Here is a 24,467-nt window from a genome sequence, read left to right as displayed (position 1 = left end):
ATGCCTGCTGGCTCTATTTTTTCCTCACATTCTGCTTGAGATGCAGCCCTTGTGACAGCCTGAATGAGCTTCTGAAAGGCATCTGTTCTCTGTAGCTCATACTCTAGGATTTTGCTTATGACTATTTCTCTCCTATATCTGACTAAAGAGCCTTCCCTTGTCTGAATTCTAGCTCCATGTGGTCATTGCAAGGGGATCAGGGGTAAAAATTGTACATGTTGTTCTAAAGGGCCTCTACCCCTTGTCAGTTACATGCTGTCTGGGTATGTGGACATCTGCCACGATCCTAATGAATGATTCTAGTAAAAATGGTGAAGATGCATGTATTTGCCTCCAGGTAGAGAGTTGCCAGCCCTGCTCTGGCCTCCTTTGGTCTGCTGATCCATCTGCCATGGATGCTTTAGCTGAGATTTCTGCATTGCAGGGACTAGATTACCATTGAGGTCCCTTCCAACTCAACAGTTCTATGATTCTGTGATAATTGCAGTTTCAGCTGTTTATAGTTACAGTGAAGAGTTCTTTGGCTTTGTATGCTCCTTGCAATTTTGCTTGTTCCTTTAAACCACTTCCTGCCAAAACATTCTGTGCTGATGGCATTCCCAAGGTAGGCAAAATCTACTTTCCTACAGAAATTCTAGAACTCGCTGTGAGAAAGGGCATATTCTCTAACAGTCTTCCAATCGCTTCTGGATGGAACAGCAAAACCACAAACCATTATAATGAAAAATATTTCGGATGCTATAAATAAACTTAGACAACTTTATCTCAGCGAATGTCGTTTCTTATGAACATATATATCCCACAATATCCCACAACCACACATCAGCTTTTCCATCTCTGCTTGCTTCATGGGCAAGAAAATGTGAAACAACTTTCTTTTGATCCATAGATCTTAAGACGTTTAGCAACACTAGTTGTTTCAATAGCTGTGGAGTTGTGTAGATCTATTTGTCTCCAAACTAGATTTATAGATTCTACACGTGATATTAAATGTGTGATCATATTTGCACATGTGGTTTGTTAAAAACCAAGAACTGTCATTTTACAACACCTGCACCTGAACCCCAATCTGGATCAGGATGGTTGGGGTGTTAAACTTTTTATTTCCCTCCCCCACTTTCATTCAGATTCACTTTGGGGGGGGCACACAAAAAAAACTCCATTGTTAAAATAAACTTGTTGCCCAATTGTGATTATCTAGATAAGCTTCACCTGGAAGACCCCTTAGCCTGTAAAAGAAAAACAACAACATCATACAAGTATTGTGGCCCCTGGTAGGGAAGGAGACTCATTCAGGTTTGAGGTTTCAGAGAATAGTGCCCACCTTGTTAGATGCATGAAAGCAAAATTAGCAACTTTCATGCAGTTTTTATAACTGTGGGGTGAATTCTTGTGAGAATAGTTTGACTGTTTTTGAGGTAGCATTTTACTTTAAGGGACAATGTGCTGCTGTGGGATGATGACCAATGATGAAGACAGGCTTCAGAAGCAGAGAGGACAGTCCAAAGTGCCATGGAGGGCTGTTTGGAATAGTTAATGAGAAATCCCGGAGGTAGAGGAAGACCACTGGCTTTAAGCCAGAGAGTTTCCTGATCCCATAGTTCCATTTTGTCACCCAGAGCAGAAGAGGGGGAAATCATCCAGGACTCCCCACAACTCTAAGAAAGAAAACATAAACAGAGCAATGTCAAAATTAGTGGAGTGTGTCCCCAATTTTTCTGAAGGCAACAACAAAGAGGTAAGTTCAGAATTGGTTTTTGTATAAAGACAGTTCCTTGTGTGGCAATATGGTGGCAATATAATACTGGTGAAACCACAAAATCTATTTTTCCCCTGTCTAAATTAGTTTTGCAAGTCTGAGTTCAAAGCATATTTGAATCACCTGTGCATGAGAAATTAATTTTGAAAACAGTTTTACAGGTGTACTGAAATTCTAACCCTACACATATCAGCTTAAATATACAGAAGAAAACTTCAACCTTCTATTAATAAAACCTAAGTTTAATATAACCAACAGCAAATATAAAATTAAAAGGGAGAGGGGGGAAAAAATACTTCTAAGTGTAAATGTTGTAAAAATTGAAAATACAATGTTTGGGGTAAACTTAATGATTTGACATGCAAATGCAATGCTTTTGGAGGGAGCTTTCTTCTCAGGGTTTACCTGCATTTTTTTAAAAATGAAGTGAATGCACATTACTTTTACATGTTACTTTACTAGATTATAAGCCCATCTGCTCTTGGCTGGGTGTGTGGTGGAGAAGCTTCTTAGCAGCTTTGTTTCACTGAAACTCTTTTGCTTTATTCTGAAAAAACACATGATCACACAGAGAAGGAAGAAAAGAAGGAAATGTCTCCTCTCTCACTGTGTCCTTCCAACCTTCTGCATAACATCACCACCATTAACCTGTTGTTTTCTCTTGCTACCCAACGTAGATAGCGCACAAAACCTGTCCTGCCTCTATTATGTAGGGTAGAAAGGGTTGGACTGGATACAATCAGACGCCATACTGAATGCCAGGCAGTGGACTGAACCTTTCAAAACTGCACTGACTTCAAAACTGCATGGATTTTTTTATTGGTTTCTTAGAATTCCCATGCGATACCAAGTACAAGGCTGCTGGTCAGTTATAAAATAGTACAAAAATATACAATTTTATTACATGCAGAGAATAATATGTGCTGAGAGACCAGAGAGAGGAGCTGAGGGAAGTCTGGGGTGGTGGTGGGAGGGTGGGTTTTTCTTTTTTGCGGGGAGAGGGGGAAAATGGGGGGAGGGAAATGTGGATGATATATTTTTGATAAATTGTTATGTTGAAATCGCTAATAAAAATATTTAATAAAATAGTACAAAAATAGTACAAAGGTGATATAAAATTAAATAACACACCCAATAAACCCACTAAATATACCGGTACCTTCATATCAGGCAGACCCACTTAAGCTTACAGGACTTTTTTTGACGCAGCAGCACCATCCCTTGACAGTGCCAGCCCCCCAGTAAGGTAGCCCACTAGCAATAGGTGCCCAGTCTGATTTCCTTTTCTCGGCCTGCTCCCACCGATGTGTCTGTCAACTAGGATAAGGGGTATGGGATTCCCACTGCCTCATGGTGGTCTACTTGGAAACAGGGAAACAGCTGGATTCCAAGTGTCTTCAGCCCCTCCCCCTCCCCCTGCTCTCCCAAGCAGGTATGCATGTGCCAAATGAAAAGAATGCTTCTAATCCCACACAAAGCAAAACTAGCAAAGAGATCTTTGGATTGTAATGGATATCTCATTTGATGTTGATGTGAACAATACATCAATTTAATATGAAGCTGGAAAAGGCAAAATCCACGTTAGGGATCACTAGGAATGGGTTTCCTCTTTTTATTTTTTTTAATGTGACATGAGCGTTTATTCACTTAAAAGAGTTGTCACTTTAAAAGCAAAATCCATTCTGAAAGACCTAATAATAATAATAATAATAATAATTTATTATTTATACCCCGCCCATCTGGCTGGGTTTCCCCAGCCACTCTGGGCGGCTTCCAACTGAATATTAAAAACAGTACAGCATCAAACATTAAAAACTTCCCTAAAGAGGGCTGCCTTCAGGTGACTTTTAAAAGTAAAATAGTTGTTTATTGCTTTGACATCTGGTGGGGGGGGCATTCCACAGGGCAGGTGCCACTACCGAGAAGGCCCTCTGCCTGGTTCCCTGTAACCTTACTTCTCGCAATGAGGGAACCGCCAGAAGGCCCTCGGCGCTGGACCTCAGCGTCCGGGCAGAACGATGGGGGTGGAGATGCTCCTGCAAAGCTGCTTTAAGTTGCTTGTGATCCCACAACCAGCAGCCAGTCCAAAGAGCACAAATGGCAGAGCTACTTTTCCCTGAGCTCATTGGCAGGGGTGTGTGTGCGCTTCAGCCATTATGTATTTTGTGGTTCTTATATTGTAATTTTATGTTGTGAACCACACTGAGGTCTACGGATAACAACCCTGACTTGACCACTTGCACAATATGCACACGCATGGACTGCACTCTTTGATCAGTGGATTTGCTTGCTCCCTGAATAGTCTGAAGCCATGAGCATGAGGTCCGTGCACTCTAACAGGCTCTGCTCTGCACAGGTGATAGATGAGATTGCCAAGGCCATCTCTCAGACCGAGGGCTGCATGCTTCTGGATGTGGATGCAGGCCCTTCCACCAATCGGACCGTTTACACCTTCGTAGGAAGTCCTGAAGATATAATTGAAGGTGCACTGAATGCGGCCAGAACAGCTTTTCAACATATTGACATGGCAAAACATAAAGGTAATCAGAGTGATATAAGTGTTAATCATAGAGCGTAAGACAGCCAAACAAGTTTTAATTGATGGCGCCTTGTTCAACTACTTTGCAGCCTTTCTCATACTCTGAGCAGCTTGTTTTGTCCTAGATCCGGAAGAAACTAGAAATAACCTGTGAGAGGCAATGTGTACCTATAAAGGAATGGAATTTGGGATCCCACAGCGCTAGGCATTTCTACATGCTAACTCTCTGGATTCTGATAGTTAAGGTGGGGCCTATGGAATCAGGTTGAAAGATCAGCCAGCAAAACCAGGTGGCCTTGGAGAAGTTCGTCCTTTTCTCCTTTCAGCATAACCTACCTTGTGAAGTTGCTGTAAGGATACAATTGTCAGAAGCCGGAGTCAATAGTCAGGGACGTGGGTGGCGCTGTGGGTAAAACCTCAGTGCCTAGGACTTGCTGATCATATGGTTGGCGGTTTGAATCCCCGCGGCGGGGTGAGCTCCTGTCTTTCGGTCCCAGCTCCTGCCCACCTAGCAGTTCGAAAGCACCCTTAAGTGCAAGTAGATAAATAGGGACCGCTTTATAGTGGGAAGGTAAACGGCGTTTCCGTGTGCTGCGCTGGTGCTGGCTTGCCAGCTGCAGCTTCGTCACGCTGGCCACGTGACCCGGAAGTGTCTTCGGACGGCGCTGGCTCACGGCCTCTAGAGCGAGATGGGCGCGCAACCCCAGAGTCGGACACGACTGGCCCGTACGGGCAGGGGTACCTTTACCTTTTAGAGTCAATAGTAGGTCAGCATAAAAACACTAGTGTCAGGGAAGTTAACTCTGTGCAATGAAACCAGAACAGCTCAAACCCAGGGAGCCCAATAATTCTCCCCAGTAGATCTTGCTGCAAGGGCTGAAGGGCCCTGTCTTCCCACAGCTCCCTACGACTCCACCTCCACCACGTCCTTCCCAAACAGCCTGAGACTTCTCTGCCTTGTCTGTCTTCGTTCTGCCCTCTTCATACTGGGAGACCAGGGGGGAGGGGAATTAGTTGTTCTTCTCCAGCCTCCTCTTCTGCCTCTGATTCTGAACTGCTCTCTGCCACAGCCTCTCTCTGCTCACTAAACCCTGTTGCCTCTTCAGCTTCCAGCACCACCTCCTCCCAGTCTGCTCCCTCTTCACCCTCTGACCAGGCATCTTCATCCCACTCCCTGGCTCTGAGCTTGCTTTCTTTCTTTTTTTTAAATGATATTTATTAAAAGTTTAAGAATTACAAATAAAAGAAAAAAAGAAAAAAAGAAAAAAATTGGCAAAACATACATTACAATACATAAAAGGAAAAGCATAAAAAACAATACAGCAAAAAAACAAACAAACAATAACATTAAAACACACATCCAATGTTCCATATCTTTATCTTTCATTTACTTGTTTCATCGACCTCCTCACACCTCCCTTTTTGTATTCTAATTTAATTAATTGTTTCAGCAGATTCTTTCCATCTTTCTCAATTTTTGTTATATAATTTATCTTAACGATCTAACCTTTCACTATATTCTGTCATTCAATTTACCTTAATTTATTTAACCTTATCTTACCATAAAAAAACTTAAAACTTAAAACTTAATACTTATTTGTACATAACTCCTTATATCATTTCTACTAAAGCCAAATAGTTTCATTCCAACATTTTTCCTAATACTCGTTAATTTTACACTAATTCTCAAAATAAATTTTTAAAAAACTTTCTTCCAATCTTCATCCAACGTCTCTTCTTCCTGGTCTTGGGTTTTGTCAGTCCTTCTTGTCCATTCCATCTAGTCCATCAACCTGGTGATCTTCTGTCCGAGGCTCTTAAGTCTTTTCCATGTCCCTTCTGCAGATCTTCTTCTTGTTTATACCTGCACTTTACTTTGTCTTTTGTTGATCTTTTTCTTAATTTCTTTCCTTTCTCATTGGGGGGTAGGTCTCGGGAGGACTCCAATCCAAAAATATCTCCATCTCCCCTCAGCAGATCAGCCCACTCCCCACAGTCCCATTCCCCACAGTCAACACTGCAATCCAGGAAGTATTTAAAAGCGTGTTTCAAAGTCCTTCCAAAATTAAGAGCCCTCACAACTCCAGACCCCCCCCCCTGGTCCACTCCAGATTCAAACTTCAAGAACAGCGGCTTATGCTCCTGCAAGGCCTCGGGTCTTTCCATTCGTGTTACTTGAGGTTCAACAGCAACCTCCTCCATTATCTTCTGCACTTGCGCTTGCCCTGTCAAAACAGGTTCCTGGGCTGGTTCCTGAATGGTTTCTATATGGGTATTCACTGTTTGTCCAAAGTTTTTAACTGCAACAGTCATCAAATCCATCTTCTCATGCATCTGCTCCAGCAAAGCACTTGTCTTGCAAAAAGCAAGCACCAAAACTTCTTCTAAACACATTTTTATTCAAGGTCAGAGTCTGGTCTCACGATCCTAATCTTACAGCTGTGAAATCCCCAGTTCGACTCCAGCAACAAATTAACAAGCTCCCTCTAGAGGAGACAATTTCTATTTGTATCCATCTTTTGAAAGCAGGACCAACAAAAGAAAATTACTTTCATTTTTCAAATATTTTGTTTCTTTTGAATGCAAGAGGCAACATTGAAATCAATTTGTTTCTCTTTTTTAACTATCTGTCAAAAGACGTTCCATTCACAGTCGATGAACTTCCCCATAAATTTCTGTCTCTGATACCCCGTTCCCAGGTTTGAGACGGTGGAAATTCATCTTTCTTTACTCTCTCTCCTGCAGGCATAAACAGTCAAAAATCCCCCCCCCTTTTCTCCTGCTTCCAAGAGGGGTTTTGGTGGTAATAACTGAAGGAAATTTAGACCTTTATATACGACTTTCCAGACTTTAGCTTGCAAAGTTTTTGCTTCAATCTATTTACAAAAACGGGAGGCGGACTTCCTGTTTAGAACCTTCCCACTTCAGTGCCAAATTAAAATGTTTCTTAATCCAATTTTCCGTTCTACTCACTGGTACTTGTTTAGAGTCCAATTGTCCACAGGAAAAAGTCAGCGCTCTCCGGCAACGGCTGTGCGGCTTCACTCCGTAAAAGTAGCGGTTGATTCAAAACACCGCACCACTCACCCCACGTCGCTTCGGATCCCCGAAAAAGGGTTTCCCTGCGAGTAGGGTGTCAGCCAAATCCCACATTCCCAGGCTTCCTCTGCCTGGGATTTTTAAAGGGTCTCCGCCTTCGCCGCGGCGGCAAGACCCGATTTTCACGGAGCGGGTTCCTCTCGGTCAGAGGAACTCCGCCATTGCCGATGGCGCTAACCCGGAAGTCCCTGGCTCTGAGCTTTCTTCCCTTGGGGGTTCCCTGGCTGGTGCCTCCCACCAATCCTCTGCACCCAGCCAGTCCATAACAACAACACAATTACTCTTCTGTGTGTTAGCCTGAGCTCCTTGAGTAAGTAACAAATAAACAAATGCAATCAATCAATAAGTATTCACCTCTGAGCCTGAGAATCGTTTCCAATTTATTCCAAGTTACACAACCTTACAACAGTCTTACTTACCCAACTGTGGATTCAAGAGGAGAGGTCATGCGTCCCTGAAAGCCTGTCACTGAAACCCATAAATAGGAATCTTTAGGACGAAAATGTAACACAAGTCCACAACAGGCCTCAATACAAATAACTCATCATTAGGTTGCTTTTGATACACAAATTGCTTTACAATTTACCACACACCTCCTGAATCATAGAACTGTAGAATTGGAAGGGAGCCCAACCCCCTGCAATGCAAAAATCTCAGCTAAAGCATCCATGACAGATGACTATCCAATCTCCCTTGCCTCAGTATCATGAAACCAAAGAGGACACGATCACTTATTCCCACGTTTCTGAGTACTTCCACTTTGTCAATCAGTTCTTCCCTGTTGGTGAGGACCAGGTCCAAGATAGATGACCCCTTTGTTGCTTCTTCCACCTTCTGGGAAATGAAATTGACAGTGAGGCAATGGAGGAATTAGTTGGACCTTACATTCTAGGCTGAGTTTGAGTTCCAACAGATATTTGGGTAGTTTTAGTCTCCCATGACTACCATATCTCTCCATTTTGAATGTCTGGTAATCTGACCTAGGAAAGCATCATCCAAGTCTTCAGTCTGGCTGTGAGGTCTATAGCCGACACTCACAGGAAGGTCACTGTTGTTTCTCTCTCCTACAATTTTTACCCATATACTGCTTTTGATGTTCCAGGTCATGGATTTCTTCATAAGTGTACACATCCTTTACATATAATGTTCTTCCTCCTCCTCCCTTCCTGTTTGGTCTATTGCTTTTGAGCAAGTTATACCCCTCAATTCCTACCTTCCAGTCATGAGTCTCATCCATCAGGTTTCAGTAACGCCTGTTAGTTCATATTTGCCATCCTGTATTAAGAGTTCCAATTCATCTTGCTTGTTTCCCATACTCTGTGAATTAGTATACAGATGAAACTATGAGTCATTCCCTCCATCTGCTTCCTTCTAGTAGTTTCCTGTCCTTTAGCAGGTTTCTGTAGCACCACCTCAGTTTCCTGTGCACCAGTGAAGCTATTATCCCCAGTACCAGGTGTTCTTCTGTCTTCTGTAATGTTGTCTCCCTCAGGATTTAGTTTAAAGCTCTCCCGATCAGGTTCTTGCCAACCACCATAAGAAGCCCTTCCTCAAGGAAGTGGAGACCATGGTCCAAGAAGCTAACCTTTTTCAGATGACACCACCTGCTGAAGGGTCTTGGGGCACCGCCCGTTTTTCCTGTTGAAGGTTGGGGCTTGTGTATGTGAAAATGGCAAGCATGGGAACAATGTAGCTGACCCCAAGTCACTCCTGTGTACTTACTAAACTTTTGTCCTCTTTAGTAACAAGATGATGTTACTAAAATACTGTACCAAACACTAGTATATAGGACAAATATCTGTGATGTATTTCTAATGGATTGTTTTGAGGCATAGGCTTGAATTTGTGGTGAGTAATTTTTTATCCTAAAATATATTCCACTTAATCAGTTACTCTTTCCATGAGGTTTGATGACTCTTTGTATTCAAATGCAGCTTCTTGTAAAGTCCAGTTTTCTCTGTATTTTATATTCTCTTTCCCAAAATTGCTGTTTTCCTTCCTTCTGATTTCCTGCATGTTTCTGAAGAACTGCCTTCCTCTCCTAGGTGAACATCCTCGGATGGGAGCCCTGGATGTTTGCCCCTTCATCCCAGTGAGGAATGTTACTATGGAAGAATGTGTCCAGTGTGCCAATCTGTTTGGGAAGCGTTTAGCAGGTGAACTGCATGTGCCAGGTGAGTTGGGTTTGGAAGACAGCACCTGGCCACTCCAGGCCACCAAGTGAAATTCCTTCAAAAATCTCTGTTGGCCACTGTAATGTATGCCTTATCAACTAAATATCTGGCATGTGGCACCTTTAAGGTAAACAGCTGTGACCCATGTGGTCAGCTCCTGGAGAGCTGATTAAGAAGGGTGGTCAACTCTGGAGGCCCCCAGTCCTTGTGAAGAATAATGTTTGATTTGCAATTAACCCAGCTTGTGGTGAATGAATGAATGAATGAACTTTATTACGGTCACAGACCGTATTGTGTGGTGTGTTCCTATATGAACATCAGAAGACAAAGTAGCCACCTCTCTCCTCATTTAGTTCTCCCTTCTTCTTGTGGGTAGCTTTGTACCCTACATTGCCTTGATGTTTTGGCACATACGATGTGCACAGATATTCCAGATAAAGTGTGCTGGGGAGGTTGGATGGTGTCCACTGGACCCAGTCTCTATGGGGACATCTGCCCAGGGAGTCTATGCACACAGACTCTATATGTGCCATTGGTAGGGAATGTGTGTTATGAACCTATGCATGCTGGTCAATATGTGTGTTGGTTCCCTGTGCTATCACCTTTTCTGGGTAGTCTAACATCACGGCACAATGGAAATATCAGATTCTATCTGTCTGGTGTTACCCTGGAAGTAACTGCAAGGGCGACAAAGTTTTTATTGCATGGACAGGCGGAGTCCCCCAAACCCTGGGCAGCCCCCCCGTGTGGAATAACGACTCAAGACAACGTGCTATAGGATTAAAATTGGCCACAACTTTAATATATATCAGATGTGGGTAGACCTTGGCTCAGGCATTGGGCGTTTATCCCTCCCAGTCCCCCGCCAGGGATCTGGGGAACATCTGGGTTATCCAGTGTGTGTGTGTGTGGGGGGGGGAATGGGCTGGAGAACATATGTTCAAGCAGAGAGAGCCTGCTCCCGTTACGCCGCCATCGCAGGGGAGAGCAATGACGACCTCTAGGCGTACGGCCAAAGCCTCCCCTCAAACAACCTATTTAACGGGGAACCCTGGTATCACCACCGCAAAGAGGAGGGGGCATGTGTCACTGCTGCACGCCCCCCCCCCCCCATTCAGGGAAGACAGACTAAAGGATTCAGCCCAAGGCCTGATACCACCAAAGTTGTGACATTTTGCTACGGGAAAGGCAAACCTGCCAATGCAGGGGAATTCCTTTTCGGCCCTTCAACAGCGACCTTGACGTAGCAGCACCCGCGTACCTGTGGAGAAAAGGTTAACCTGCAAAAGAAGTCTTAACTGAGGGTGGGTAGGGCGATTCCCAGGTAAGATCCTCCCTCTATTGTGTGGGCAGGTAGTCCCTCCCCCCTACCTGGCCTGATCACCTTGGCAACGCCTCCCCAGGCGGGATTGGGCAACTGACTGAGGTAGGCAGAGACCTCCAGGTATCCCACCTGGGTGAAGGTCATTAATAGTAGTGTCTCTTAGTGGTGAATGGCACTATTTAGCGGGAAGAAACTGCAATGAAAATCCTTGTTATTACATATTTTTACATGGCTACTTATTTGTATATATTTTAAAATTTTATATGACTGTTTTATGATGGCCTATATTTGTAATGCCTAATAAAGGTTTCCTGTGCAGTTAGGCACTCTGTTCCCCGGAGGCCAGGGGCAGGGAAGGGGCAGGAGATGTGATCCAAGCCGCCGCCGCCACACAATGACCTCCTGCATTTGCTGAGTGGTGTGAGGTGCTCTGGAAAGCAGTGAGTCCCATGCACCGTTGTGCGGCTGGAAGCTTCTTGAAATAACTCTGTTGCAAGCCAGCTCCTGGCCAGTGGCCATCTGGCTGTGAGTAGCTTGTGTGGATGCAGTGTTTTTTGAATTACACCACAAGCCAGCATTCTCAGTAGGCATGTCTGGCTTATTTGTGTACCCCTAACGGCAATCACACAAAGACCCAGCTAACCCCTGGGATGCAGTACACAACTCACAAGTTTCCCAGCATTCCCTGATTGGTCCCAGCACCATGGGGCAGTGTTATGTACTGAAGTTCTCACCCTGGGCCAGCAGGGGGATACTGTAGATAGTTTTCACTCAGGTCCACATATGCAAATAAGGGATCGAAAGTGACGTTCAGTGATTGGATAGTTACAGAAAGTTGTACAGTTACGTTGTACTGGAGCTCTATATAAGCAGGCTGGCTGAACCCTTCAGTTCAGTTCTGTTCTGACTTGTGAATAAACAAGAGCTGTTTGGAGAATCGCTGTGTCGTCTGATGTGTTCACCCACAACTTAACAGGCAGCAAGCTGGTTGCACCACAGAGTTCAAGAGGTGGGGCTGTCCATGGAAGGGAGCCCCCTGCAGTCTCCTTTCCCCAGGGCCTCCTCAAACCTGGAACCAGGCCTCCTGCTCCCTCCTCTCCTCTGACTCTTGAGTCCTGCAAAACCAGCTTCTTTAGGTTGCAGCCTGGCAACTCCCTGACTGGATCCACGTGCTTTCTCAGTAAATCTGCCCCTCTTTTGCAGTGTATCTCTATGGCAAAGCAGCTCTGAAGGAGAGCAGAATATCCTTGCCAGCCATCCGAGCAGGAGAATATGAAGCCCTCCCTGAGAAAGTAAGACTACGTGTTGCTTGCAACAACAGCTGTACTGCCAACCCTTAGATCAGCAGTCAGTGCCCTAGTCTGGGTAGCAAGGGAGGCATTTTAAGAAGGGATGCTCAGATTTTATTGGATGGAGCTGGTTTACGGTTACAGCACAGCTGGCATAATGGAACTACCACAGCTGCAGCTTCAAGCTCCTGCTTACTGTTGTACTAGTTGCTAAAGTGTGAGCAAGTCTTTCCCAGTACTTGTGTGTGCACAGAGTGGAGACGCCCTCTCATTCCTGCAATGGTCCATGTGGATTCTGCAATCCAGCTTCATTGTTAGGTGTATTTATCCATGGCATTTGCATCAGATTTGACTTACAGATTCCTTTTAATACAAATGAGAAGAACATTCAAATACACATGGCCATTCGGGCAAATTTCTTTGAACACATTAGCTCAGAATATAAGTTCCTACAGTGGTACCTCGGGTTACAGACGCTTCAGGTTGCAGACACTTCAGGTTATAGACTCTGATAACCCAGAAATAGTTCCTCGGGTTAAGAACTTTGCTTCAGAAATCGCGCAGCGGTGGCGGGAGGCCCCATTAGCTAAAGTGGTACCTCAGGTTAAGAACAGTTTCAGGTTAAGAACAGACCTCCAGAATGAAGTAGGTTCTTAGCCCGAGGTACCACTGTATTTTAAAGAGCTACTGAAAATACCAAATTGTGTTGATTTAATCTCAAGATAAAAAGTTGCATGAATAAATTCCAGTGCAGGAATCCCCAGGTGAAAGTGTTCCAAATGATTTTTCTGACTAGACTGAGGACCGTGCTGCTTTTCCTTTCACAGTCCTCACCATGGAGCCCATGCTCTCCTGTGCATGCTTAGTCCATGATCGGGCCCACTGACAAACCAAGAGCAGACAGTAAATACGATAATCATTTGCATTCATCATCACACATCACAGTTCTCAAGGTAACAAATATCTCTGGAGTGTGACACTGCCCAGCAAGCCCGCTGCCTGGCTCTTACATAACTGGGTCTATCTAACAGTGAAATTGTTATTATTACTGGAATATTACAACCCCCTCTTTTTCTTTGTTTTGTTTTTTTTAGCTAAAAAACCCAGAATGGGCTCCTGATTTTGGCTCTGCAACTTTTGTTCCAAGATGGGGAGCCACGGCAACAGGCGCACGGACATTCCTCATAGCCTACAACATCAATTTGCTGTGTACAAAGGAGCTGGCACACCGGATAGCACTGAACATTCGGGAGCAAGGACGTGGAAAGGACCAGGTATTCCTGTGTCCAGGGAAGAATTGGCTTGCTGATTCCCTCCTCCCACAATTCAGAAAAGGGCAAGGAAAGGAGAGATCTCCCCAATTTCCTCCACTACATGCATAAGAGTAGGCTATGCAGGCCACAGATGATGGAAGGGGAACATATGAGTTCACTCATTGCTCACTGAAACTGGCAGCTTGCGCCAGAGCTGCCAGGAATCAAGGTCTGACTAGAAGCCTGAGGGTTTTGAATCTTCTTTTCAGGGTCTCCTGGGCAAAGGCAAAAGTCCTAGGCTGGGAAGATGGAACCAAAGGAGTGAACTCTCCTAAGAGTGATGAGATTTTTGCTGTGGTCTTTTGGCCCCTACAATTTACAGCTCTTTCCTCTGCTTCCTTAAGGGTAGCTGATGAAGCAGACTCCAGTCCATCAGCCCTCATGCTATAATAATCTTTAAAGTGCCACAGGGTTCCTTGTTGTCATTTGGATATGTGATGAAGCGAATGTATGAAGAGTCTCAAAACAGAAATATTTCGGGAATGGGGTTGGAACTTTAAAATCTGGTAGGAATATGATAGGAACATTAGCTTTTGGCTGCTGGGGTTAAGAAGCCAGGAAGTGCTTGGCTCCTGTTTGCCAGCTTCCCATCTTATTCTGTAGATGGTTGAAATTCTTGCTCCTGTTTGTGCTTTGTAGCCTGGGCGATTGAAGCAGGTGCAAGGCATGGGCTGGTACTTGGACGAGGAGAATATTGCTCAGGTTTCTGCAAATTTGCTGGACTTTGAGACCACGCCGCTGCACACCGTCTATGAGGAGGTCTGCAAGGATGCCCAGGTGAGATGGACAAGGAGCATCCCAGAGATGACCTGAGCTAAGACCTTTAGGGTGAAATGTGTTGGGAGTTGCAGCCCAAAGCTCTTGCGGCTGTGCCTTTGGCTCACTTTTATGGAGCTGCTCTCTGGTTACAGAAGAACTGATTGCAGCACAGCACACAAAGAGAGAGAGAGCTACCAGTTTGTGTAGGCATTGGCAGCTGGGCTAAGAGCAGGGGATCTGGGGGCTGTCTGGCTCTTTAGCTCACTTCCTGCCCTCTGCTGCAAACGCTGCAGAACAGCAGGGGAAGAGAGGGAAGGGACTGCTGCTCAGTTGCATATGTAAGCCAAATATTCCCCAATATGGCACCAGAAGAAAGAGATGTCTCCCCTTTTCACCTGCATGGGGGTTACCCTCCCTCCCCGGTGCCCCAAACACAGTGGGCGAGCTTTGCCTGTCCTCAAAGAGCCCTCACACAGCAATGACCACCTACGAGTCCGCAAGGGTTAGGGCTGGGGTTTCTGCTTGGCACTAAAGATACTAGACAAACGATCCCACTTCCAGTCACTCAAACCTTTCAAAACATGCTCGGCTTCTTATGAACTGGAAAAGCATCGCTTGCAGGCTGAGATTGCATTGGTTATACCTTCTTCTCTGAGTGTTATTTGAGAACATTTCTGTATTGAGAGTTTTGGGTTACAGTGGTGCCTCGCAAGATGAAAAGAATCCGTTCTGTGATTCTCTTCGTCTAGCGGTTTTTTCGTCTTGCGAAGCAAGCCCATTGAAGGATTAGCGGATTAGCGCTATTAGCGGCTTATCTGCTGATCGGATCAGCTGATAAGCGGCTTAGCGGCTTAGAAAAAAGGGGGAAGGGGAAAAAACCAGCAGGAACTCACAAGACATTGTCGTCTTGCAAAGCAAGCCCATAGGAAATTTGTTTTGCGAAGCACTTCCAAAACGGAAAACTCTTTCGTCTAGCGAGTTTTCCATCTTGCGAGGCATTCGTCTTGCGGGGCACCACTGTATTTGGATTATTTTCTAGTCTATGCAGTAGTGGGAACTTGTGGTGGTAGAAACTTAAGCGTCATTTGAAGAGACCGGGGTTCATATTGCATCTCTGCCAGAGACTTGTTGCCTTGAGCGTGTGTCTGGATCCCTGGGGTTGTGCTGGACTGCTGTCAAATCCCTGTTCTTGTTTCTAGGATCTCAATCTGCCAGTGGTGGGATCTCAGCTGGTTGGTCTGGTCCCCAAAAAGGCCATGCTGGATGCAGCAGAATATTATATTAACAAAGAAAATCTATTCATCCTTGAGGAGGAGCATAAAATCAGACTGGTAACCTACTTGAGTATCCTATGAAATGTATTTCTGTACAGTGGTACCTCGGGTTACATACGCTTCAGGTTATAGGCTCCGCTAACCCAGAAATAGTACCTCTGGTTAAGAACTTTGCTTCAGGATAAGAACAGAAATCGTGCTCCGGCGACGTAGCGGCAGCAGGAGGCCCAATTAGCTAAAGTGGTGCTTCAGGTTAAAACAGTTTCAGGTTAAGAATGGACCTCCGGAACGAATTAAGTTCTTAACCCAAGAACCACTTAACCACTGTAACAGGATTCTCCTTTTCTACACATACTTTCACTCTGTTTTCCAACTGGCTTACTGTGTTTTTTGCCTTACTATATAGTGAGAATGGTTGACATGTGGGAGGGATGTAGAAAATTCTGATGGCAACGGGAGAAGAAATTCCCTGGTTTTGCTTATTCACCCTGAGTGAAGAACAGAAATCCATTCAGAGAATATGATTAGTAGTAGCTGTTGCTGTTGTTGACAGTCCTGCAGATTACACATAATTGGCTACTTCTGCATTTGCATTAAATTTCCTTTGCATTGAAATAAATGTTGTGGAATAATGTAATACATTATGTAAAATTCTGCCATAGTGGATAATGAGACGCATTACAAGCTGCAGTAGAATGGAAGCAGCACTGCATGTGATAAACCACGAGTTGGCATCAGTCTTTTCCATGCCTAAACTGTGACCAGGGCTGCCCCCGAGACATTTTGGCACCTGAGGCAAAACACCACCGCCTGCTGGGCCCCTGCTGTTCTTTTTCTGTGCCCTTGCTTTGGTATGGGGGTGGGGGAAGCAAGATTCCACAAGGACTTCTCCTTGAGGAATAGTCCTTGCAGAGCCTCACTGCCCAAGGGAGGGGTGAGACACTGCAGGTGGACTGAGGCTCTGGCCAGCAAGCCACTGCTGCGAGGGACCAGGAGATGGCAGCAGTCAAGTGGGCTGGCGAGGTTCTGCATGTAGCTCCAGCTGCCTCCTTCCTTTCTTCCCCTTAATGGCCCATCACTCAAGCTATCATCTCACCAGGAAGCTAGCCTGGCACTTCCAAGCATTAGAAGGGGGCTTCAGCCTCCCCCTGGCAAAAAACCCCCATAACTATATTTCTGGCATATTTTAATGTAGTTGTTATTTTTATTGAAATGTGGTGTCAATCTAGAAGCCTTTGAGTTGAAGGGCAGACTCAGACGAACAAATAAATAGTTTTTGAAGTAAAAGAAAGAATTGGGGGTTCTGAACAGATCTGAGAATGATTTCATCTGTTCTGCAGGAAGCACATTTTGAATTTTGATAGACACTCAGACTCTTGGGATTGGAAAAGATGGACATCTAAATAAATAAAAAAAGGGAGTGGGGGCAAGGATATGCCTGAGAAGTGGAACAGCTTGAAAGTTCTGTTTAGATTCATGGTGTGGGATGTTGTTACGCTTTTTTAAAGGAGGTACAAAACACTTGTACAAAATAAATAGATCACACACACTCTCAAAACGGAGAGACAGTTTGTGGGATGTGGGGTGAACTGCCCTGTTTTATCAAGTAATTTTCTTGAAGATCTGAAACCCCTCCCCACCAATTCTCTATTCCCCAGATTATTTCAGTTTATGTTTAGTGCAGTGAATCTCTATTCATTTTCCATTCTCAGGTAATCAACCGACTGGGGCTGGACTCTTTGTCTCCTTTCAATCCCAAGGAGCGCATCATTGAGTACGGATGTTTTCATTGTCCTCCTTCCGTTTTTTGTTTGTTTGCTGGGCACTGTACATTTGGCAGGCTTGGCTGGGTTGGGTGCAGGCCTACACCACAGGATGCTCCTGGAAGTCCACTAGCTTGTCTTACATCCATTTCCATTGCAAACAGGACCATGGGAAGAGCTGGGAAGCTGTGGGCAAGCGAGTCTGGGGTTGGGGTGACCCATGTGCCAGCTTGAAAGGGAGGAAGCAATGGGCCACTGGCTTCCCTACATTTCCTTATTTGTGTCAGGTAAAATTCTGGCACCTGTGTGTTGCTCTTTGCTTCCAGAGATGCTCAGTGGCAGTTTGAGGGTCACAGTAATGCCCAGCCCTAATCTGGGGGAGGTTTGTGAGGTTTTGGGTCAGATTTGACGGTTGTTTGCCCCACCTGCTTGAGATGTAATTAAACAGTTTCATGTGCCATCACATTTTCAAGGGAGTGAGTTTTGCTTAGAGAATGCAAGACCAATTCCTAGAAAGAGACAAAGCAATACTCCCTGCTCTTGGTTCACCAGGGACAATGCTAGCGAAAAGCATCTGGTCATTGGGCTGTATTCTGCTAATATTGTAAGCCCTACTTTGAATCTTTGCAAAAGAGTTACCATCCTACACATGGCAGAGAGATGCCTTCTCCTTCCTTGACTTTAGTTCATTCTGTCCTCTTGATGTACGTGAATGTGCTTTTCCTATGTCCTTCTTGTCTTCCGAAGGGATATGGTGCAGGATGGCAAAGAGAGCGGCTGCCTGATATCCTTGCCTCTTCACACTTTTGTGCAGAAAGTTGGTGCCAGGTCAGCTGCTCCTGGAGGAGGATCCGTAGCAGCAGCAATGTCTTCTTTGGTACATGAGCCACTTGTTTTTATTATGTTGTATAGATTGCTTGTGCACCCAACACATAAATCGGACAGGGCTGGCTTCCAAGTCCAGATGAGAGACTTGAATTTAGTCAAAAGTAGAGTGTAATCTGCATTGAGAGTATTGATATCACCTAAATCAGGGCGTCATTGGACAGTGCCATTTCTTCTTGCCCTATTCCCATTAAAGTTTCTCATAGCCTCTGGGTTGGGAGGACTGGAAAAATCATTGTGTTTATTAATATTGCACATATGGAAACAGTAAGATGAATTAAAACGGACTCTTATTGAAATAAAAATTGTGCAGTCCAAAAATATGGTTCCAAAGCTAAACTTACAGAATTTGTTCCAAAACAGACACTCCAAGTAATAATGTTCCCCAGAGTGGCAGGGGAAACCCAGCCAGATGGACGGGGTATTAATAATAATAATAATAATAATAATAATAATAATAATAATAATGTTACATCTAAATAGTTGCATAGAATCATGTGCTTGTCTAAGCACAGGTACAGCCTCTTAGAAATATGAAATTACTTCAAACAGAGCAGAACACAAAGCTCTGACTCTCCCACAGCTTTCATTACAGCCTCTGAGAGAGAGAGAGACCATTAGCACATGTCCTTTCTTCTCTGGTGCTTGAGAACAAAGATCCAACTCCCACAAAATGGAGATTTGCAGCTGAATACTTATCATGTGATCTAAAGTTAAACACCTCGTCACAGAGTTGCTGAATACATTCTAAGTTAGTTATCAACCCCTTAGGCTCTCTGCAACTCCTTTGTTTAACTACAGTGGAAGTTTACATGATATGCAGTTAGCAGTACACATACAGAGTTATTTTCCATTTCAATGTACAATTAAACAATTATACTTTGCAAAAATCCCATGAAACTGAAGTTGGTTACTGTTTCCAGTTCCTTATTTACACAAAAGCGAAGCTCATTCAGAAACCTTTAGTGACGAATCAAAGCTTACTGTGGGAAGCACCTCTTCCCTGCCAGTTTCTCGTTTGCCCTGCATCAAGCACATTATGCGAGAGGTGAACAGGAGATGTGGAAGAAGGGAGCACTTGTTGTATTTGATTGTTTCCATATCAGGACCCTTTAATACTGCTAAAGCATTGCTTTTCAGGAATCAGCTAGATGCAGAGTTTAAAATGCCGTTTTTTATTCTCCCCATACCACACTCAGATGCTGATCTCCAAGATCCAGTGGGTTGGAGTGGTTACAGTGCGGGACTAGGATCTGGGAGACCAGGCTTCAAATCCCCCACCCAACCATGGAGCTCAGTAGGGGACGCTGGGCCAGTCACTGCCTCTCAGCTTAACTGCACGTAACCATAGCCAAAAGGCTGAGGAGCCATCTCAGAGGGTTGTTGTGAGGATGAAATGGGGAAGGGGAAGAGCCACATAAATGCAATAATAAGCAAACAATATATGTTTACTGAGAAGTAAGTTGCATTTGGCAAAGGTCCCACGTCTCCTGGCTTATACAAACCCATTCATTGTACTGATTAAGGGTGTAAATCTGTTCTTAATTGTTTCATTTATTTTACTTCTAGGGGGCAGCGCTGGGCTGCATGGTGGGGCTGATGACTTACGGGAAGCGTCAGTTTGAGGATCTGGACCCAGTCATGAGGCGGTTGATCCCTCCATTCCATCAGGCCATGAAGGAGCTGCTAGTCCTGGTGGACACAGACTCTCTGGCTTTCAGCAGCTACATGGTGAGTGAGAGCCAGTGTGGTGTAGTGTGTAAGAGCGGTGGACTCGTAATCTGGTGAACCGGGTTTGCGTCTCCGCTCCTCCACATGCAGCTGCTGGGTGACCTTGGGCTAGTCACACTTCTCTGAAGTCTCTCAGCCCCACTCACCTCACAGAGTGTTGTGGGGCAGGAAGGGAAAAAGAGATTGTTAGCCGCTTTGAGACTCCTTAGGGTAGTGATAAAGCGGGATATCAAATCCAAACTCCTCTTTTTGACAGCGGAATTCCTCCTGCATTCTTTACCCCCTTGTTATCTTCCGCAACACGTCTCTCCCTCTCTGCATTGAACAGAAAAGGTAATAGTTTGAGGATCGGGAACAATTTTTAATTATTATTGGTGATGTGATTTCATTTCAGTCACCTGGAATGGTGATTGGAATGACAAATGTAGAGAGGTAAATTCCGGGACAGGGAGGGATGGAAATGTGCTGCCGCAAAGAGCAGCCTGGCCTTTACCAGAAGAAAATAACAAATGCAGACAACTGCTGGAGATGTGGGAGTACAAATGCGAACCTAGTACATATGATGATTAACTGCCCGATGATAAGATCATTTTGGTGTGAGGTGAAGATATATATAGCAAGAGTAATAAAAAGAAATTGTTATTTAGAGGAATTGAATTGAATTCTAAATTATATACCGGAAACGTGGGAAATTACAAGGGGTCAAAAAAAATGGATGTACCGTGCAAAAAAACTTGTTTTGATGAATTGGAAGAGCCGCAAAAAGATTCCATTGAGCACATGGATTGATAATAAGGACAGACTAGCGACATATGAACGAATTGCATGTCAATGCAAATTAAGAATGGATAAATATGAAGAAATCTGGAAGGAATATTTAAGTGATAAGGCGGACAGTGGTGGGACGTAGGGGGAGGAGAGGTGGGGAAATATTGTTAAAAAGGTATATCATAGGTATATCAGTACTTAAATCTGAAATGTTAAATTGTGTTATTAGTGTTATTGTGGTTTTTGTTGTATGTGTTTTTTGTGGCTGTTGTTTGTATTGAAAAAAATGATTAAATAAATTAAAAAAAGAAAAGAGCAGCCTTGTCTGTCTGGGTGCCGCTTGGGCCTTGTTCTGTAAACAGGTGGTTCTACGATGGGCAAAGTGGAAGATAATGGGAAGCAGTTCTTATAGCCTGAATAACTACTGGACACAGTTAACTAAATATATTTTTCTCCCTTCACCTTAGGCTGCTATGAAGCTCCCTAAGAACACACCTGAGGAGAAAGAAAGGTATGTATCAATATCTCACTTTCCATCTGTTTAACAATTATGGCTACTAAATAATCTTTTGTATGTACCTGGTTGCTGAATTTCCCTTAGCTCCTCTCATACATCTACAGATACCTGGAATAAGCAATGGCTTCTACACCTGTTCAGAGTGATATAGCCACTGTTAGTCATGCTCAGAAATCAATGCACAATCAATAAAGTCTATATATCACTTAAAGCGTGTGATATATGGACATGTTGGCCTAAATGCTATGAAGAGATTCCTGCAAGGTCTTGCAGTTATTGAAAGAGAGGGTGGAATGTGGATGCAGCTAAATGGACTCATGGCAGCTCATTTTTGATTAAATATTACTTGAATGAGATCAGACAGTTTTCATTGATTCTCCGTTCCCTGTGCACACAGCCTGCACCCCTCTCTCTCCAAAGGATTTGGGGGAACCTCTGGAACAGTTTGTGAGGTGACACGCAATGGTGGCTGCAGGAAAAAGGAGAAAGCCGCCCAGATGGTGGGGTACAAATGACAAAATCATTATTGTTATTGAAATGTTAACCTCCTCTCTCCCCTCCTTTCTGCTCATGGATCAGAGAGCCTTCCATGCTAACCTTGTGGGGCCTTAATTTAGGGTGGCATTAGCTTAGGGGGCCCAGAGTCCATTGCCTTCTGAGCAACTGTCACCAAAAGGCTTGTCCAAATGTGTCGGTTAATTTTTAAGGTGTTGGAAGACAGCCGCTGTTCCCCTCTGCAATGTGTCTTTTAGGTATCATTTCCTTGTTTGTGATTTCCAGTTGAATTTACTAGAAATATATTTGGTATATACCTACAGTGGTGCCCCGCAAGACGAATGCCTCGCAAGACGGAAAACTCGCTAGACGAAAGAGTTTTCCGTTTTGGAGGTGCTTCGCAAAACGAATCTCCTATGGGCTTGCTTCGCAAGACGACAATGTCTTGCGAGTTCCTGCGGGGTTTTTTCCCTATCCCCCCCTTTTTCTAAGCCGCTAAGCCGCTTATCAGCTGATCCGATCAGCAGATAAGCCGCTAAAAGCCGCTAATAGCGCTAATCCGCTAATCCTTCAATGGGCTTGCTTCGCTAGATGAAAAAAACCGCTAGACGAAGAGAATCACAGAACGGATTCTTTTCGTCTTGCGAGGCACCACTGTACTTTTGTCTATTTATTCTCTTGCAGGCGGACAGCAGCCATGCAGTTGGGCCTGAAGAGTGCGGTTGGTGTTCCCTTTTCACTGGCAGAAAAAGTTCATTCTTTGTGGCCCCTTTTGAAAGAAATGGCTCAGCAAGGAAATATAGCCTGCAAATCAGATATACAGGTATAGTAAGTATTTGGTGGATGAGAAGCATTCCTATCTTTTTAATAGATCTTTTAGATATATGTGAGTAGTTTTCATTCTATTACTGCTTAGTTGCTTTTTAAACCCCCCCCCCATTTTTAAACCGTTCTTATTTTATCTGTAAGCCGCCTTGAGTCCCTTTGAGGAGAAAAAGTGGGGAATAAATGAATGAATGAATAAAATAATCAAATAATGTCTCTGTTCTGTTTTTTTTTAATAATTTTAATTATATTTAGTCTAAAATTTATATTTAGTCAGGTTTTAATTTTATTTGTTAAAACCTGCCTGGGATTCTGTCAATGAAGGGCAGTTTAAGCTTTTAAATAAATAAATATGATACACTGATTACAAATTTTCTAAAGAAATAACTGTAGATTATATAAGAATTGCAAAGCATTTTGTATGCTAAAAGGTGCCTTCGACATGGCAGATAATTACAGTTTATCACTGCTGTTTTGAAATTAGTGGTTTAAAACTGCAGTTTTGAAAGGTTCAGCCCACCATCTTGATTCAAAATGGCATCCCATTTGTCCAAACAAAGATGAAAATCTGCTCATTGATTTAAGAAGCCATCATGCAAAATTTGGTTACAATATCTTTAAGAGGTGTCCAAACGTAAAGAGAACAAACAAATTTCAAATATTTATATTATATTGTCAGTTATACTGTCTGTGTAGATTTTTTGTAGACCTAAAAATGAGTCCTTGGGCTGAAATGTGCTACAAGGAGATAGCATCTTCAGGCTACAGATGAAAGTAGCAATGTCTCAGCAAACCATAAAATGGATAAATTACTATTTTTATCTTGTGAACCACCCTTACAAAAGGGTTGTATATAAATGTTAATACAGTACATAAATACCTACAAACATGGACTTGGGTAGCGCAGAGCATAATAGAAGCCTAGCCTTTTAAGTACTTCTGCATGAGTTCCAGAATGCTCTTACCAGTTGCTGGTTTGGGTGGTTTTCAGTGGTTCATAGTGACCTGAATCTTTTACTGATGGTGTTTGAAGTCACAGGCCTCCTCTGTGTTCTTTGTCTACAGGTGGCAGCTAAAGCTTTAGAAGCTGGTGTGTTTGGTGCCTATTTCAATGTTGTCACCAACCTGAAAGATATAACAGATGAAGGCTTTAAGCAAAAGGTAAGAAATGCTCAGGCTTTCTGCTCCAGGGACTATGTTAACCTCTAGTTAAGTGCTGTGTCTCTGGCATTGTTCATACAGGCAAATCAAATATACTGATTTCAGTTCTCCCAATTTCTATTTTCCCCCAGTTTTAAATTTGCTTTCCCATATTTCCACCAATAGCTTACAATTTATTTCTCCCCCTCCCCCCCAAAAAAAATCCTCATGGAAATTCTTTAGCATTTCAGGACAATTTTATCTGAATATTCACATTTTTCAAAAGCAATTTCCCCTAACATATAATGTGTTTGTGTATGTTACTTTTACTAATACACACATACTTTACCCTAATATATGCATTTTGTGCATGCTACTTGACTGGAAAGCTGCATTGCAAAATTCAGAGAGCTGGAAATGTCAGAGGATAACTGGTGATGGTCAGCTCTGTCTGTGCCACAAATGAGGTCAGGGACCAGAGTCCCTCGAGTCACATGGCCCACCCTTTGTTTGTACAGGCTTGGGTGATCCAAGGCTGAGCCTGGGGATTGTAGTCCTTACATGGGAAGGTTGGGTTATGGCTAGAAGACTCTGCCCCCCTGCACACATACTTCTCCCCAGGGCTGCTTCATGCATTTGTGCTTCACACAATTTTAACTCTCCTGTTCTGCGTAGGTCCAAGGGAAACTTTCCCACTTTTTAGAGGAAGCCAAGAAAAGTACTGCGTTTGTGCTACATCATCTGGAGAAGCGGACAATGTGAATGATTCTTCATATCAGGAACTTCTTATCTATGGATGTAAAAGAACCAGTT

General features: G+C 43.8%; 1 protein-coding gene across 2 annotated transcripts; it reads left to right on the top strand.

Annotated features, from left to right (window-relative positions):
- The first annotated feature begins 1,588 nt into the window (after positions 1 to 1,588).
- On the top strand, positions 1,589 to 24,467 carry FTCD (formimidoyltransferase cyclodeaminase). Of its 2 annotated transcripts, none has more exons than XM_082236292.1 (14): positions 1,589 to 1,738; positions 4,116 to 4,299; positions 9,443 to 9,571; positions 12,099 to 12,187; positions 13,279 to 13,458; positions 14,137 to 14,274; positions 15,456 to 15,587; positions 17,243 to 17,304; positions 18,041 to 18,170; positions 19,748 to 19,909; positions 21,145 to 21,188; positions 22,374 to 22,512; positions 23,580 to 23,675; positions 24,330 to 24,467. In XM_082236292.1, exons 1-14 carry the CDS (start codon positions 1,685 to 1,687, stop codon positions 24,414 to 24,416), a joined length of 1,626 nt encoding a protein of 541 aa, XP_082092418.1. In that variant the 5' UTR covers positions 1,589 to 1,684; the 3' UTR covers positions 24,417 to 24,467. The 2 variants fall into 2 exon arrangements, with proteins under 2 accessions (XP_082092418.1, XP_082092417.1); XM_082236291.1 differs by having other exon boundaries at positions 1,598 to 1,738; positions 4,062 to 4,299.

Source organism: Podarcis vaucheri (genome assembly GCF_965113315.1).
Source record: "Podarcis vaucheri genome assembly, chromosome: 1".
Lineage (NCBI taxonomy): Eukaryota > Metazoa > Chordata > Lepidosauria > Squamata > Lacertidae > Podarcis > Podarcis vaucheri.
Note: the sequence above shows the minus strand (reverse complement) of the source record. Positions and strands in the feature narration are given on the sequence as shown.